The sequence below is a fragment of the Canis lupus genome, chromosome 27 (assembly GCF_003254725.2).
Source record: "Canis lupus dingo isolate Sandy chromosome 27, ASM325472v2, whole genome shotgun sequence".
In the NCBI taxonomy this organism is placed as follows: domain Eukaryota; kingdom Metazoa; phylum Chordata; class Mammalia; order Carnivora; family Canidae; genus Canis; species Canis lupus.
The window spans coordinates 16,407,047-16,425,000 of record NC_064269.1 but is presented as its reverse complement, the minus strand read 5'-3'; the positions used below and the strand labels follow the sequence as shown (position 1 = coordinate 16,425,000).

Below are 17,954 nucleotides of genomic sequence, written 5' to 3'. Positions count from 1 at the left end.
CCAGCATGGGAAGGCAGTCAGTACAGTAGTTTACAGCACAAGCAGTCTAGATTTAATTCCATCTCTCATACTGGCTACCTGGAAGTCTCTAGCCAAATTACTTAACCTCTCTGAACCTGTTTCCCCATTTGTTGGAACTTATAGGGTTATTATAGATATCAAAGGAGGTAGTATTCAAAAGCCTATTTAGTGCTAGAGATGTTGGTGTCTTGGGGGCATCAGTGATAATCTCATAAATAGTGAAATATTTCCTCTGTTTCACTGTTTGGCAGTGAAAGCCTGGAAGTACTATTATCCTTCTCTCTATAGGGCAAATTTGTCTTTGATTTCTCCCATCATTCCCACCCCTCGCATTCATTCATTCATCTCTCACATTCATTTATTCAACAAACAATTTTGTTGTTTTAAAAACTATTTTGAGGTATGATTGACACACAGAAAACCATACATATTTAACATATACGACCTGTTGAGGTTTGGAGATAAGTATACACTTGTGAAATCATCACCACAATCTATGCCATAAACCTATCCATCATCTCCAGAACACTTTTTGCGCGTTCATCTGCCTTTGCCAGATTCTGGTTGAAGAACATGATTAGACATGCCCAGTTAACAATCTGTTAACAAATCAGTGTGCATTCAGTGTCCTCCGTGATTTGAGGAGGTTCAGGGGACAGAGGAGTAGGTAATTGTGACCTATACAGGTGAAGTAAGCTGGGAATTCTAGTCTGAGGCAGCAAAAGCAGGGAGGCATGAGAGGCCTGGCAAGTGCCAGGAGCTGAGTGCAGAACTTCAGTGCTGGTACGGTTGGGATTTGAGAGTGGAGATCTTAGCTTGCATAGAAGTTTTTACTGTATCCTGTAAAGAATGAGGAACTTTTGAATAGTTTTAAATATTCTGAGAATAGATCTTCAGTTCTGTAGTCTACAAAGGTAGCTGGCTCCTTAAATGATGGAACCACTGGAAAGAATAATATCCAAATTATTCTTTTGCATCTTTATCTTCTTCTTCTTCACCATAATCTTCATCCACAGCAGGCAGAAATTTTCTTATCACCACTACCACCACAATACAGTTGTTCTACCTTACTCTTGATATTTAGATTCTTACTATTATTTAGATACTTATTAGCACATAAGTAAAATTTGCATCGAACAACAACAAAAAAAAATCCTTAAGAATTTCCTTAGGAAGGCATTGCTTTGGAGATCAACTCTTTCATTGAGTTTAACCTAGTGTGTGTGGCTTTTTTGTTTTTTTGTTGTTTGTTTTTGTTCCCAGGGTTGAAAGAGAGATTGCCACTGCTTTACTTCGGGCATGGGATGAAATAATTACTTTGCTTGCATTTAAGGGTCATTCTGCATGAAATATGGGGGAACAGCAGGTTTTGATCTCTATCTCATGCCTATGAACAGGGCATATGAGCATTGAGGTCAAGTTGCCTAAATACAACTCAAGCTATAGCATCTGTGTTGGTGCTGCTCGTTCGTGTACAGCTGTTTTCTATACCTGCAAAGCACATGAGTTCAAGCAAGTTTAAATGCACTTATAGTACAATTACTGTTATTGCATTAGTTACCAACTTTTAGTGTTTTCTCTGTCAAACAATTCAAAGTGTATTTATCATCTCATTTAATGTTTAACAAGTAGTTGAGATGAGTGGAATTTATCCTCATTGAACAAATATAACTTGCTATGAGATATATACTATTTTCTTTTTTTCTTTTTTTTTTTAAATTTTTTTATTTATTTATGATAGTCACACAGAGAGAGAGAGAGAGAGAGAGAGAGGCAGAGACATAGGCAGAGGGAGAAGCAGGCTCCATGCACCAGGAGTCCGACGTGGGATTCGATCCCGGGTCTCCAGGATCGCGCCCTGGGCCAAAGACAGGCGCTAAACCGCTGCGCCACCCAGGGATCCCAGATATATACTATTTTCAAATTTACTAATAATTAAATGGTAAACCGGGATTAAAACTTCCATTCATTCTGATTTCAATTCTATATTCATTCTCAGCTTTTATGCTCAATGTTCTTTCATTAGAAAACTATTGTATTAACATAGGCAAAAAGCAAAAAAAAACTCCTCCCAAACCTGGGAAACTGCAGTAGCTAAGGGAATAGAAAAGTAAGATTACAAAGAGATGAAGAGAGAATTAATGAGTTTTATTGTCTTTAAGAATCCCATAGGTAGTTAGTAATTGTCAAAGAACATGAAAAGTTATTTGAAGAGAGAATTAATGAGTTTTACTGTCTTTAAGAAGCCCGTAGGTAGTTAGTAATTGTCAAAGAACATGAAAAGTTATTTCAAAAAGGAAGAAACATAAATTACTCATACATGAGAATAAAGTTTTATATAACTAGCTATCAAAGAAATATACAAAATATTCCTTTATTACACTGGCAAAAATTTTCTGAATGGGTATATTTTAGATTGGCACCCTTGCTTGCTTCGGAGGTCAGTGAAAATTTATATAATTTTTTGGAAAGCAATTCAGTAATATGTATTATCTTAATTAGAGAATATTTTGTTGTAAGGGAAAGAATACCCTATAACTTAAGGGAAAAAGAAGGACATATAGAAACAATAAAAAAAGTTACATTCTGGAGCCAAGGACAGTACACTCATCCAGGCCTCACAGGCGCCTGGAGCTAAGACAGTTACACTCTCTCTCCCTCAGATGGGCCTTTTCTGAATTTCCGAGTGGATGGTGGAAAACAAGGCCACCTCAGATCTCATTCACACCTGCTTTCTAGTCCCAGTGCCCAGCAGAAACAAAGTACAACTGCTGATGCCTTGGAGAGAGATTCTGATGGTGAAGCATTGGTCATCACATCAGATGTGGCCATGGAACACAGAGGTCATTTGACTTATCTGCCAACTCAGAAGGTCCTGTGAAGCAGAAACTCTTTGAAAGGGGAGTAAAGCAAGCAAATATGAGAATACACCTGGTACATGTATCATTAGCACTAAAAATGTTCGTGTCTTTTGATCCCACAGTCTGAATTTTAGAAATCTACCCGTAGTAAGTTACCTAGTGATCCAGTAAATGATTTATCAGATCACATCAGATGCTCCAGTGGAATGGAGAGAAACAGGAAACTACCGATATGTTCTGTAGGGAAATGGCTACATGAATTATGGCTTAGTCATGAGATTATGTGTTATACAAATATTAAAGAATTTTTCCAAAAAAATATAGAAAAATGCTCACAATGAAACGAAATATGCATACATGTTGTTTACACTGTACTAAGTTACATTTTATATATAATACACAGAAAAAATGCTAGAGGGAATTAATACCAAATACCAGTAACTACTAGATTTTATTGATTTTTACTTACTAATTTTTGAAATATTTATTTATTTATTTATTCATGAGAGAAGCAGAGACATAGGCAGAGGGAGAATCAGGCTTCCTGCAAGGAACCCAATGTGGGACTTGATCCCGGGCCCTGGGATCATGCCCTGAGCTGAAGGCAGACGCTCAATGGCTGAGCCACCCAGGTGTCCTGACTACTAGATTTTAGAATCACTTTTGTTATTTACAACTTGTCTGTAGATTTTATTTTCTTATTTTTTTTTTATAAGATTTTATTTTTAAGTAGTCTCTACACCCAGGGTGGGATTCAGATTCCCAACCGCAAGATCAAGAGTTGTATGCTCTACCTACTTAGCCAGCCAGGCACCTCTTGTCTGTCGATTTTAAATGATTGACAATGGCCTTACAGTAATCTTAAAATTTGAAAACATAGGGATCCCTGGGTGGCGCAGCGGTTTGGCGCCTGCCTCTGGCCCAGGGCGCGATCCTGGAGACCCGGGATCGAATCCCACGTCGGGCTCCCTGCATGGAGCCTGCTTCTCCCTCTGCCTGTGTCTCTGCCTCTCTGTCTCTCTCTGTGTGACTATCATGAATAAATAAATAAAATCTTTAAAAAAAAAAAAATTGAAAACATAATATAAAATGACTCATTAAAATCTGGTAGAGAAGATAAACCCATCTTAAGTAAAGCGATAGTAACTGACATAACGTAGTATGTGTTTTTGTGTTATGGATTGTGTAATAAAAACTTAAGAATGGATTTCCTAATAATTAGACTCTTTGTGAGTGGCATGGTGTTTTCAAGAGCTATTTTCCTATCACTGATGATACTCAAATAGAAATCAGACAAGCACTTAGAAGAATTATGGAGATTCATCTGTCACATACAAACAGATGGCATCTAAAGTCCTTTTTAACCCCAATGTTCTGTTAGAGAAACAGGTTTACTATGGAGTGATTATTAAAAAAAAAAAAAAAAAAGGTATATAATTCAATGTTAGGGGAAGATACACAAGGGTAAGTAGCTTTTGTGAAAGAGATGTGAAATTCTTATATCGGAGATGTCACAATCTATAGGACTAAGCAGGAGGCAGTGAATTTTAAAATTGTCAGACTTTGAAGGATGTGATAGTTGGGGATTGGATTATGTGATGGAAGTCATTTTAAGGTCTGCTAATGATTGATGCTAAGGCAAGTTTTAGATTTGTCCATTTATGGATAAAGGATAGTAACATAATTGGCTTGCCAAATGGGAAAAACATTTCCCTTGTTCATCTTCTAGTGACATGAGTGAAATTATACAAAACTTAAATTGAACAAGAGCAGAGTCAAGCTAGTCTGCTTGTTGGTGGGTTTAACTGTATTCTGAGAAGAAAACTTCAGGGTGTCCAGCCATGATTTTTATGTTTTGGTGGTTATGTTAAATTATGGCAGTAATATATTTACAGCTATGCTACCAATTCAACCTGCTTGTTAAACTCTCAAACATTTAAATTTTTTGAAGCTATTCACAACGGCACAGGAACCAAGGACCTTTAATTTTACGTGTGTGTGTGTGTGTGTGTGCGTGTGTGGTAGGGAAAGGGTCATCTTTTTGCCAAAGTAAAGAACGTTTCTGTTCATTAGAAAAAAGGTACAACTTCTTAAAGAGTAAGCTGATCTCACGGTTGACACTTAGTGTACCATTTTCTGTAAAGCTGATTTCCCCTCTTTAAAAAATTGGAATAAAATTATTATTGTAAAATGATCAATAATCTAGCTCTTCTTTTTTTTTTTTTTTAAGATTTTATTTATTTATTCATGAGAGACACAGGCAGAGACATAGGCAGAGGGAGAAGCAGACTCCCCGTGGGGACCCTGATGAGGGACTCCATCCCAGGACCCCGGGATCACAACCTGAGCCAAAGACGGATGCTCAACCACTGAGCCACCCAGGTGCCCCAATAATCTAGCTCTTCTTGATTATTTTTCTGCTTTTTGTTTATTGTATACATTGAGTCTGTTCTGTGATGATTAACAATTTCTAGACCATTTCTGAAAAGTACATCTTCAACTCTTGGTCATAACCACTTCGAGGGCTCTAAGGAGTAGAGTGTTTATGACTTTGAGCTCACTTAGCACCCAGTCCCTATTACAGTTTGTCACTGCCTTTTTGTCATAGAAAATTGTCAAAATAATTTATTTTCTCAGAAGAACCAGCTCCTACCTGGTATACTAGCCACTAGCTAATTCAATAGTTTAACAAACTAAAATGCGCAACAGCTTTTAAAAAGGCTCTCTTAATATCTGTATTTATGTAAAATGTTTAAAATCTATCCAAACATGAAATTAGTTCGTTACATATATTTCAGTAATAAAATACTGAAGCAGTGTGAATGCTGAGGCATGAAATGGCTATAAGTTGTACGGTTTGGGTTTTTAAACAAACAAAAAAGTGTTAAATTGTGCTCCTTTAAGACACTGCTCAACTATCAGTCTTCCAGTACACCTTTCTTTTCAGTTGCATTCCTCTCTGAGCTCCTGAAGCACTCTGTGGTTATATCTGTCATCAGCATATTTTGCAATTGACTGTTATCTTGTGTCTTTACCCAACTTGATTGATTTCCTGAGGCCAGGAACTGTTTTACTCATCTTAAATCCCCAGCTTTTGGCTCCGCACAGAACTCATGCTTAGATTGTTGAACTGAACTAAAACTAATGAAAAAATGTCAAGGAACTTAACCCAAATTGCCAGCGATAGTTATATGCTGCCATTTCAATGACTGGAAGATAAGGAAGGTATCACCCCATAAGATAGCAACTACCTCACCTACCTCCTGGAAAGAGCCCTACCCCAAAAAGAGAATTAAACAAATCCTCCTCAAACCTCTGATGGTTCTAGATTCATTCTTGTCTCTTCGTGACTAAATTGGGTGCTGCTGGAGGTCATGGATTTTGTTGATCAAATTTACTCACGGGTGGTTAAAGCCCAACAAATGGAAAGTGCTAGATAAAGCTTTCTAATGGAAGGAATGAGGAGAAGAATGAGTATTGCCCAGAGGTCTTCAGAGTGTTTGAAGAATTACTGGTTTTTCTACTCATGGAATTTTAGGCTTGGTTGGTTAAAAAAAAAAACAAGATTACTTTATCTTATGTCATTATGATAATCACATATCTTAGATATAATGTACTGGAATTCTGGCAATACTTGGTGACAAGTCATCATAAACATCAGACTTGTAGGTTATATAATGGCATAATACTTAAATGAGTTGTCAGACCAAAATCCTTTATATTTTTTTCTTTTACAAAAAACACAAGTGTTCCACATTTGTGGAACTTCTCCATGTGAAGAGAAGTCTGTCAGTACATATTTAAGAGGTTCTTACCTAGCAGATATATTGAAAAAACAAGCAAAACGTGTCTTTTTGAAGTAAAGGTAACATTTTAATGAGTGAGAAAGTAACTGCAATCAGCAGAGAGAAAAAGTGCATTATGAACAAAGCATTTTTGAGATACTGTTTGGAAATATTTCCATTATTGTGTCATCACTGAAATAGATATAAGTGTATCTTTCATTTTTAAAAATTTCCTTTAAAAAACCATTTCTGCATACACATTTAAACTTAAATACAAGATCTTTTTTAGCTTGCTTTAAAATCTTTGAGATAGTTATAGTAGGTTTTAGACCAAATTTTAAAAAAATGTAACACTTTCTAAGACGTCAAGGCAGATGGAAGTATACTAGAAGAATTTCAAGGAAAACTTTTGCATAATTGAGATGGGATTTAAAAATGTGTGTCATGATTTAGTAAGTGTGGCCAATGATGTACTTCTTCCCTGTAGAATAATGAAATGTTCCTCAACTAGGGGCAGTCATTAAAACCAATTATGGAAGTAAACCAACTTAGATCTGCTCTTTCAGATGGTTATATCATTAAATATTTAACCAATATTTAAAAAAACAAAACCTGGATGCTTGGGTGGCTCAGTGGTTGAGCGTCTGCTTGATCCCCGGGTTCCTGGGATCAAGTCCCCCATCGGGCTCCCTGCAGGGATCCTGCTTCTTCCTCTCCCTATGTCTCTTCATATGTCTCTGCTTTACTCTCTGTGACTCTCAGGAATAAATAAATAAAATCTTTTTAAAAATAAATAAAAAAACAAAGATTGAATCACACAAATCCCTCAAAAATAGTACTTTATCTTTACCTCATCCTACTTTAAGTTCTTTTTTTACAGTATGTATTTTAGTGCAGTAATATTTGTATTACTTACAGTGATACCTGTATTACATAAACACATTAATATATTTAGTTATGCATTTATCCATACACACTTGGAGATGGAATGTCCAGTTTTCACACTGAGAGGGATGTGCCATCAAAAAATTTTGGAGCATTGTTCTAGCAAGCCCTCCTTTACCTCCCTACACCCATGGTAGTAACAGGCCCCATCCAGACTTGTCAGTCACCATTCTACTTATCTGCTCTCTCTTTGACTCCTTGGAAGGGACCTTCTAATGAGATAGTATTAAGCACCTGATACAGTGTGCAGAGGGCCTATAGAAATGATTGGGACAGTTATGGTCCTTGTTCTCCAGAAACTTTGAGAATAGCAGGAAAGACAAATGCTGAACAAGGACATTGCATGAACTTTCATTTAATTGCAGTTGTAAATAAGTGTTGAAAGGAAACCTACGTGGGATAGTGAGACCTAATCATATGAAAGATCTTAAGGCCGCAGGAACTGAGAAGAATAGTGTGGTTGAAGGAAAATGAGATGCCATTGAAAGTGATGGTGCAGATTAAAAAAAAAAAAATTCCCGGGTTCTTAGTAGTGAGCCAGGTTAAGCTTACTAGGTAGAAGCTCAAAAATACCTTGTGAATAAACGGATAAAACTATTTCAGAACAAACGTCAAATTGATGGATCACAGTCTTATTTCCACACAATGGTTTTGAGTTTTGAAATTTAAAAAAAATCCTTTCTCCAGGTTGCCACAAGTAACTCTAATTCATACTGTTTTAGACTGGTATCCTTACCCATTTGTATTATGTATCTAGATGCTGAATACATTTGCCTTTGCTGCTCTGTGTAGAGGATAAAGGTTATGTCATACTCTACAGTGAGCTATTGACTAATAGGAGATTGAGTTCTAGAGATTAATGTACAGTGTTAATGTCTTAAAGACTATATGGATATTTTATCGTCTTTAGTATTATACTGAAATCTGGTTCACCATTATTGGTAAAGTTCACAATACATAAATTGCTAGGATAATAATTTGAAAGTTTCTAGCAGGTAAATTGATAATTTCTCATGCATCCATTCATCAATTTAAGACCCATATGATGGAAGTTGGCTGTTTTCTTTCTTTCTTTTTCTTTCTTTCTTTCTTTCTTTCTTTCTTTCTTTCTTTCTTTCTTTCTTTCTTTCTTTCTTTCTTTCTTTTAGTTCTCTTATTTTAAAAGAGAAGTGACAAAGAAAAATTTTTTTAAGATTATTTGACATAGAACACGAGCATGCACACACACGAGCATGCATACACACAAGCAGGCACAAGCAGAGGGTGAGGGAGAAGCAGAAGCAGATTCCCTGCCAAGCAGAGAGCCCAATGTGGGGCTCCATCCCAGGACTGTGGGATCACAACCTGAGCAGAAGGCAGATGCCTAACTGACTGAGCCACCCAGATGCCCCTTAAGTTCTTTTTTTATCTTTGATCTTCTTTCCTACCACTTACTGAACTTTGGAATGACTAATACTCTATTTTTCTTTCTTTGCAGTTTTCTTTATTTCTGTAATATATTCCTGAGATTCATCCAAAAGGAAACTACATGTTTAAGTGTTATTATCTGTGAGATAAAAGGGAAGAAATAAGTAGAATGGGTGATTTGCAGACAGGACAGTGCTGGTTATATTTAGTTTATCTTTTCATATTCTGAGTTTGTCCTTTAAGAATATAAGGCCTAAAAAAAAAAAAAAAAAAAAGGAATATAAGGCCCAACACAAAAGGCTAAGCAGCTGCTGTTACACCAGCAAGCTGTGCATTATTAGGGTCTTGAGGAAAGGAAGACAAATAATTAAATGAAATCTGGATGAGGCAGCTGATCAAAAAGAGAGAGAGAAACAAAAGTCTTCCCTCTTTTCTCCCAAATTAGTAGCAAGTAACTGGCTGTACTTTACCCTTTATCTGACCTGCCAAGGGCAAAGCCTAAGTTTTATTTTCTTAAAGCCTCAAAGGACTCTTTTCTGGACGCTGCATGGCTATTTCAAAGTTGGAAAAAATAATAGGTTCCTGTGGAAATTTATGAAAAGAAAACATTTTTCTTGATTTCCTTCTCAAAACCGGTGATTGATAGAGGGAACACGGTTTGGGAACATATTTTGAAAGCAAAGTGGCAAGAAATGAAGCTAGAAAGGTAAGCAGGGGACAGAGACTTAAGGCCTGTGTGGAGTTTGGATTCATTCTGAGTGCAGTAAGCAGCCACTGAGGATCTCAGCTGGCAAGTGATGAACAGCTCTGCAAGCAGCAGCAAAGTTTGCAAATCTGCCACAGATTTCCTCACCATACAGCCTGAAATAAGGTGCTTTCCCTCCCACTGCTGCCTAACAAAACCTCACTAAACCCTTCAAGATAAAGTTTAGTCTTCTCTTCTCCAGTGAAGGAGGTAGCTTTCAGATAAATGGAAATGAGAGCATAAAGCTGAAAGAGAGAGGTTGCTGTTGGAAATAGATGGTTTAGAATCTTCTGCATAGTGGAAGAGTTGCAGCCTTCAAGTGAGTCAGTTTCCCAGAGTAGATACTGAAGAAAGAAGAATGCAAAGGAATAGTATAGGCAGTAGAGAGTCTGTGATAGGGAATTCATAAGCATGAACAGATAGATTGGCCATAGGTTGGCTGAGGTTGGGTATCATAAATTCATGGTAGAAAATGTTTTAGTCGCAATAATTTTTTATTGTGGCAAAATATAACATAAAATTGACCATTTTTGCTGTTTTTAAGTATGTAATTGTGTGGCATTAATATAGTCATCCTGTTCTACCACCGTCCCCACCAGCCGTCTCTAGAACTTTTTCATCTTCCACAACTGAAATTTTATATCCATTAAAATAGTTGCAACGGTATTTTGTTCACACAAAATGGCAACCTCAGCACCAGAAGCCTGTGGGATATTGCTGTGGTGTGCACAGGGGAAAGGGCCACAGTGAAGGACAAGAAACTGCCAGAGAAGGCATTTGTAAAGAATGACTGTTGTGAGGTGGCTGAGGCAGAAGGACTGTGATAAGGGATTGACCAGTGAAGAGAAACAGTTATCTAGTGTGTGTCCAGCATCATATTAAGTGCTGTGTTTATGTTGTTTGATGAAGAGCTATTATGAGAGCTGTTATGAGAGCTAATAAGAATAGATTCATTCAAGAGTTTAGGAAAGGAAGGAATCCAGGTGGTGGCAAGATGAGTGTAGAATTTGAAATCTCAGAATTAACTTCTTGCTGAAGTGAATGTGATTTCCTAAAGGAAACACACAGCTCTTCCAGTGTAGGGTAGTCACTTGGCACTGATGAAGTGGAACCCAAGGAGGCTGTGCAAAAATAATAATCATAATTAAAGAAGAAACACTGTATTTAACAATTTGTTTCTCCTTTGAATATAGATCATGCCAATTACCTGGGATTAGTACAAAGGCTAAATGAGATAAAAAGGGGGCACCTGGGTCATGAGGCTGGTTAAGGGTCTGGCTCTTAGTTTCTTTTTTTTTTTTTTTTTTAATTTATTTATGATAGTCACAGAGAGAGAAAGAGAGAGAGGCAGAGACACAGGCAGAGGGAGAAGCAGGCTCCATGCACCGGGAGCCCGACGTGGGATTCGATCCCGGGTCTCCAGGATCGCGCCCTGGGCCAAAGGCAGGCGTCAAACCGCTGCGCCACCCAGGGATCCCCTGGCTCTTGGTTTCTGCTCAGGTCATGATCTCGGGATCATAACCTTGAGCCCCACTTGAACTCTGTGCTCAGCAGGGAGTCTGCTTGAGATTCTCTCTCCCTCTCCTTTCCCACTCATACTTGCGTGCCCACGTGTTCTCTCTCAAATAAACAAATCTTTTTAAAAAACCAAACTTGCCAGATGTGAAGGTGGACCATAATGGGGCAAAGGGGAAATGCCAAAAGAGAGACAGATCACCAATTTAAAGTGCATTTACTCCTGGGCTATATGTGTGAACATGTGAAATGAGTTGTGTGATGCAGGAAATCCATACAGGTAAAATCAAACAGCCTATAATTGGGGTATAGAGATCAATTCCATATTTTAGGTTGGAGAAAGTGTTTATTCTCTAGGATTATGTATTTTTATTAGAGAAATATTAAAGTCAGATGACATTTCAGGTACAATATTTCTTCTATATACCTAAAATACACAAGCTATCTCCATCTACATGTCATAAGAAAGATGTGTAGCTTTCTGTGGCTTTCCAAAGTACAAAAGTAATGGAATTGAATTAGAACCCAGAATGGACAGCAGTGTAATCTAGGATTATAGTATCATCTATCCATAAACTCTGGTCTGAGGGGTACTGTCTACTTTAACACTGCTCTGTGTGGTTGGGACTTTAACTGAGCATCTAACTGTGCAATTAATATAAAACTTTTATATTAAGTATTTTTAAAAGAATAAAGATTCAGGGATAGTAACTTGCTTTGGAGATCTGTATGAAAATAATTTGGTACAAAAATATTTAAGCGATAGCATTTACCTGGCATGTATTCAAAAATTTTAGATCTTCATTAAGGCTCACAGACATGCAAAATGGAAATTATGCATCAGTCGGTTGGCTTTTTAAATTAAAAAGTGTTTTTTTGGGCAGCCCAGGTGGCTCAGCAGTTTAGCGCCGCCTTCAGCCCAGGGTGTGATCTTGAAGACCCGGGATCGAGTCCTACATCAGGCTCCCTGCATGAAATCTGCTTCTCCCTCTACCTGTGTCTCCGCCTCTCTCTCTCTCTCTCATCTCTCATGAGTGAATAAATAAAACCTTTAAAAAAAAGGTGTTTTTTAGGCCAACAAGGGGATCATTTTAATATCAAATTGTTTGATTTTATTAGATTGTTATCAGAAGACTAAAGAGTGCAAAATGGGTTAAGATTTAGATTAGTTTTGTTCTGTGAAAATGGAGATTGTCTCTCAGTTAAATAACATTGGAGAATGAATATAAGGATTTTACTCCTTAGTTAATAATTGAAAGTCACAGGTATTTATTTTTTTCCCCTATTCCTGTCCTATCTGAACAAAGTGGCATTCACTTGGTATAACTCTCTTGTTATTTATTGCCAAAATGTTTATTAGTAAATAATAAAGCCACCTTTGCCATTAGTACATGGAACTCTTCAGTTATGACAGATGATGTGTTGGGTAGCCTTGAGTAAAAATGCTACGTCAGACAACTTAATCCACACCATTTTTTAAAACGTTGTAGATTAATGTTAATTTCAGGAAGCACAAGTTTCATGGCAAAATTTTTGTGTTCCATCATCTCCATTAGAAATGGTAAGCTATTGGGGCGCCTGGGTGGCTGAGTCGGTTAAGTGTCTGCCTTCGCTGAGGTCATGATCCCCAGTTGAGATCCCTGCTCAGTGGGGAGTCTGCTTCTCCCTCTGCCCACCATTCCCCCTGCTTGTGTGTCTGCACACACTCTGTCAGATAAATAAATAAAATCTTGATAAAAGAATACCATGTGAATGTTGGGCAGAACTTTCTCTGTCCCTTATCAACTGTGAAGGATAACCTCTCTCAAAGGAGGAAGGAAGAGATGCCTAAGAGCAGAGTGCCAGCCCATTAGGTCCTCAGTGCACAGGCTATTTTGTGAATAGCTGTGAATTGTTGAGCATTGACTATAGGTATTTTCAGGGCTGATATCTGTGACAAATAATCTTACAAAATCAACAAAATTGCCATACATTTACTTGAAAGGTCCTTTTAAATATACTACCATAAATTTCAGTGTTCCCAAATGGACTCTATGTGGAGAACTAATTAGGTCACTTCTGAAGTTAAGATTTTTAAAAATCGGGATCCCTGGGTGGCGCAGCGGTTTAGCGCCTGCCTTTGGCCCAGGGCGCGATCCTGGAGACCCGGGATCGAATCCCACGTCGGGCTCCCGGTGCATGGAGCCTGCTTCTCCCTCTGCCTGTGTCTCTGCCTCTCTCTCTCTCTCTCTGTGACTATCATAAATAAATAAAAATTTATTTTAAAAAAAGAAGATTTTTAAAAATCACAGGAAACATAAAATGAACCAGTGATTATCTTTACTATGATGAGAAAGGCAATGAACATAACCAAAAATCATAGTTTTGGGTTTACACTAAGACAAACCATCCATTTCATGGCCATTTCATGGCCATTTCATGGCCTGTTGCTTTTATTTGCTCCATAATTTTTAAAATTCAGGGATAATTTATTAACAACAAAATTCTCCCTCCTTAGGATAGAATTCTGAGTTTTGACAATTGTATATGGTCATATCATATAGAATCATATATATATGTATCCTATGATTCTATATGTCATTCTGGAAAAGGGAGCCCATAGGGACATAAATCTGAAGTAGGATGTAGTGTGGGGAGAGACTGATTCATTACAAAAGGACATAGTAAATAAAAATTTTTTAAAAAGGTTATGGTGGACTATTTGAAGGAGATAGAACTATTCTAGATCCTCATTGTGGTGGTGGTTACATGACTAAATGCGATTGTCATAAATGTCCAGTTAATTAACATATAGTCTAATATTAGACTATAGAGTTTAGTGAGTCCTCACTTACATATAACACCCAGTGCTCATCACAAGTGCTCTCCTTAATATCCATCACCCATTGAGCCCAGCCCCTACCCACCTCCCCCCCCAGCAACCCTCAGTTTGTTCTCTATAATTAAATCTTGTGGTTTGGCTTCCTTTCCTCCCCCAACCCCCCCTTCCCCCCCCTTTTTTATCCCCCTTCCCCTATAATCATCTGTTTTGTTTCTTAAATTCCACATATAAGTGCAATCATATGGTATTTGTCTTTCTCTGACTTATTTTGCTTAGCATAATACACACTAGCTCCATCCACATTGTTGCAAATGTCAAGATTTCATTCCTTTTGATGGCTGAGTAACATTCCACACACACATATATTTACACACACCATGTCTTTTGGGGGGCAATTCAGGGAGGGGCACAGGGAGAGAAAGAAAGCAGGCTCCATGTCCAGTGCAGAGCCTGAGGTGAGGCTGGATCTCATAACTCTGACATCATGACCTGAACTGAAATCAAAGAATTGGACACTTAACCACGAGCCCCATACCACATCTTCTTTATCCATTCATCAGTTGTTGGATATTTGGGCTCCTTCCATAATTTGGCTATTGTTGATAACTCTGCTAATAAACATTGTGATGCATGTGCCCCTTTGAATCAGTATTTTTGTATCCTTTGGGTAAATACCTAGTAGTGCAATTGCTGGCTCATAGGGTAGTTCTGTTTTTGAAAGTTGATTTCTTTCTAATGTATATGTGAGTGTCCTTAGTTCATTCCTTCTTAGTGCTCAGTGTTATGCCATTGCATGGATTTACCACAGTTTGCTTATCCATTCACTAATTCAAGGTTGATTGGATGTTTCCAGCTTTTGGTGACTATGAATAAAGCCCCTGTAAACATTCCTGTACAGGTTTTTGTGTGGATGTGAGTATTCATTTCACTTGGTTAAATACTTAGGAATGTGATTGCTGAGTCATATGGAAGTGCATGTTTAACTTTGTAGAAACTTCCCTGGCTACTATTGGGTAGCTTAGAATTTAGTTACAAGTTTGTGGTAGATGCTGAACATAATCACAGATTACCACTTGTGGACAATGAGCGTCAATGTTAATAGTTATATTTTAATTATCACTTGCTGCAAATCATGTTTTGGTTTTCTGGCTTTCATCTATAAAAATTCAAAAGTAGGCTCCATTATATCTTAATTTATTGTACAAAAGTGAATTTAATTTCTTAAAGGTTGTCATTTACTAGTGTTATTGGCCAAAATATTTAACCTCTTAAACCTCATTTTCTCTTCTACAAAATGGTAATTGCTATTTCTTACCTTACTTGTATTATTCCTTTAACAGAAAATTCTGTAAAATAGTGATAAATTAATACCTTACAGTGAGGATTTAATGAAATGCTACATGTAAAGTGCCTAACAGCACCTGGCACAAAGTAAATGTTAACTATAAAAAAAAAGAAAAGGTATTTATTTGTTTGAAAACCAAACCTGAGTTTATAATTTAAACATTGCTATCAAAGCTCAGAAAGCACTGAAGTTGGGGCATTTTTATGACAGGAAAATGTTCTGTTTTTTACATTACTGAAATTTGCCAAGGTTAAGTGGTCTTGGAATCAAATATAGACAGTTTTCCTGCCACAGTGAAATTCAAACACTTGGGTGGAGTTTGCAAAGGAAATAAAAGACAATTTACATTTCTTCTTTCTTTGACTCCTTTTCTCCATGTTTCTTTTTTTTTTTTTTTTTTAAGATTTTGTTTATTCATGAGAGACACACAGAGAGAGAGGCAGAGACACAGGCAGAGAGAGAAGCAGGCTCCATGAGGGAGCCCAGTGTGGGGCTTGATCCCAGGACCCCAGGATCACACCGTGTGCCGAAGGCAGGCACTAAACCACTGAACCACCCAGGGATCCCCTTCTCCATGTTTCTAATTATTCTTTTTAGATTTGTTGTAAAACCTATTCATGCCTAGTATGTAAACAGATTTCTTTTATTAAGAATTAAGCTGGGATCCCTGGGTGGCGCAGCGGTTTAGCGCCTGCTTTTGGCCCAGGGCGCGATCCTGGAGACCTGGGATCGAATCCCACGTCGGGCTCCCGGTGCATGGAGCCTGCTTCTCCCTCTGCCTGTGTGTGTCTCTGCCTCTCTCTCTGTGTGTGTGACTATCATAAATAAATAAAAATAAAAAAAAAAAGAATTAAGCTGATAACCCCCCTACTTCCTGATGAGCATGTGGAAGTTATTGTGAGTCTCAAGTGAATGAATACACAGCCCCACACACTTCGACCTGAACATTGCCCTCCTCCCCTGAGATTGAGCAAGTCCTAAGCAGGTGCACATGAGCCAGAGCTTTAGGCCATCAATAAGTGAGTTAAGACTCCAAACCAGGCAAGGCTCTGCCCCAGTAGTTCTCCAAGTGTGGTCCCTGACATGTGGTCCCAGAACAGCAGTGTCAGTGTCACTTGGGAACTTTATTTTTTTTATTTTATTTTTTAAGATTCATTTATTTATTTATGATAGACATAGAGAGAGAGAGAGAGAGGCAGAGACAAAGGAGGAGGGAGAAGCAGGCTCCATGCCCGGAGCCCGACGCGGGACTCGATCCCGGGACCCCAGGATCACGCCCTGGGCCAAAGACAGGTGCCAAACCCCTGAGCCACCCAGGGATCCCCACTTGGGAGCTTTAGAAATGTAAAATCCAGAGCACCCCCACAGACTGATTGAATTCAACTCTGGAGATGGGATTAGGCAATGTATGCTTTGAAATGCCATCCAGGTGATATGATGCAACTGGAGTGTGACAACCATTGCATGTGGACACCCTGAAGAGGGGATTGGAGAGGTTATTTCCAACCATGAGAGTGATGTCTGTATAGCCTGTTACTTCATTGTGATTTTAGAAGTATTTTAATTGACATTTTCTAATATTTCAAGGTATCAGGAATTTTTAGAGTACTTATTGAATGATACAGACTTATAAAGGTATATAAAAATGAGAAATATTATACCAGTTAAAAAGTGTTCTGAAATAACATATAAAGCTTGGTTTCCTTAGGAAATCTATGGGTGGTGTTTATTCAGTGAACTGTGCTAAAAATGAAAGGTTCAAGGGGCAAAATAGCTTTTGTGATCATTCAGAACGACATTTTAACATCTTAAGCCTGTGAATCCTGGATCTGTAACCTCTTCGGTCCAGGGCATGGACCCAGTTAAAGTGGAAACAAACTGTTTTCGTGTTGGCTTTTTTAGAGCATTACTAATAGTTAAGGAATTAGTCAGTTTATAAACCATCCTATTCCCAAAAGTATTTCTAGCTCACTTGAAGCTTCCATGTGCCTCCGCTGTTGTTTATTTTACCATAATAAATAGAAGTCTCTCCATCATCAGATACTTGGTCTCATGAAAAACACTGCAGCAGCCCTTCCTCTGGGGAGGTGTGGCATATTATGCATGAGGTTGTCTTTGAGCAGTTGGGTCTAAGAATGCCCTGAAGTAAACAGTGCCCTGGTGCGGGCTCCTGGCGGGTCTGTGTGATCTCCAGTCTACCAGAGGCTTTAAAGCCAGGAGTGAGATTTTATCACATGATCATTAAAAGAGTAAAGCCAAATATTTCATTATCAAAGCAAGTTAGACTAATTATCAGTATATGTGAAGTCATGTCCACTGATCAAGGTAAGTAGTTTCATTTTCTAGTGTATCTTTCTTATTTATTTATTTATTTTTTTGGTAGTGTTTGGGGTCAGTTGATAAAATAGCATGCCGAGGGACCTGCAAGTGATAGAATGTGGTTTTAACATTAAGAAAAAGGTTTACATTATTTTTCAACTTCAGCATTAAAATCTGTACTATATTCAAG

The 17,954-nt window shown here is 37.9% G+C and overlaps 1 protein-coding gene across 8 annotated transcripts in view; it reads left to right on the top strand.

Annotated features, from left to right (window-relative positions):
- Positions 1-17,954, top strand: part of FGD4 (FYVE, RhoGEF and PH domain containing 4) — a 214,961-nt gene that overhangs the window by 96,994 nt on the left and 100,013 nt on the right. Inside the window, exon 1 of one of the 8 annotated variants that reach the window (XM_049102293.1) lies at positions 17,533-17,770. The exons of the other annotated variants lie outside the window; for them this stretch is intronic. Coding sequence (XP_048958250.1) covers positions 17,680-17,770 — 91 coding nt within the window. The 5' untranslated portion in view covers positions 17,533-17,679. Of the gene's footprint in view, positions 1-17,532; positions 17,771-17,954 lie in introns of those variants that run through there. 8 annotated transcript variants of the gene reach the window in all.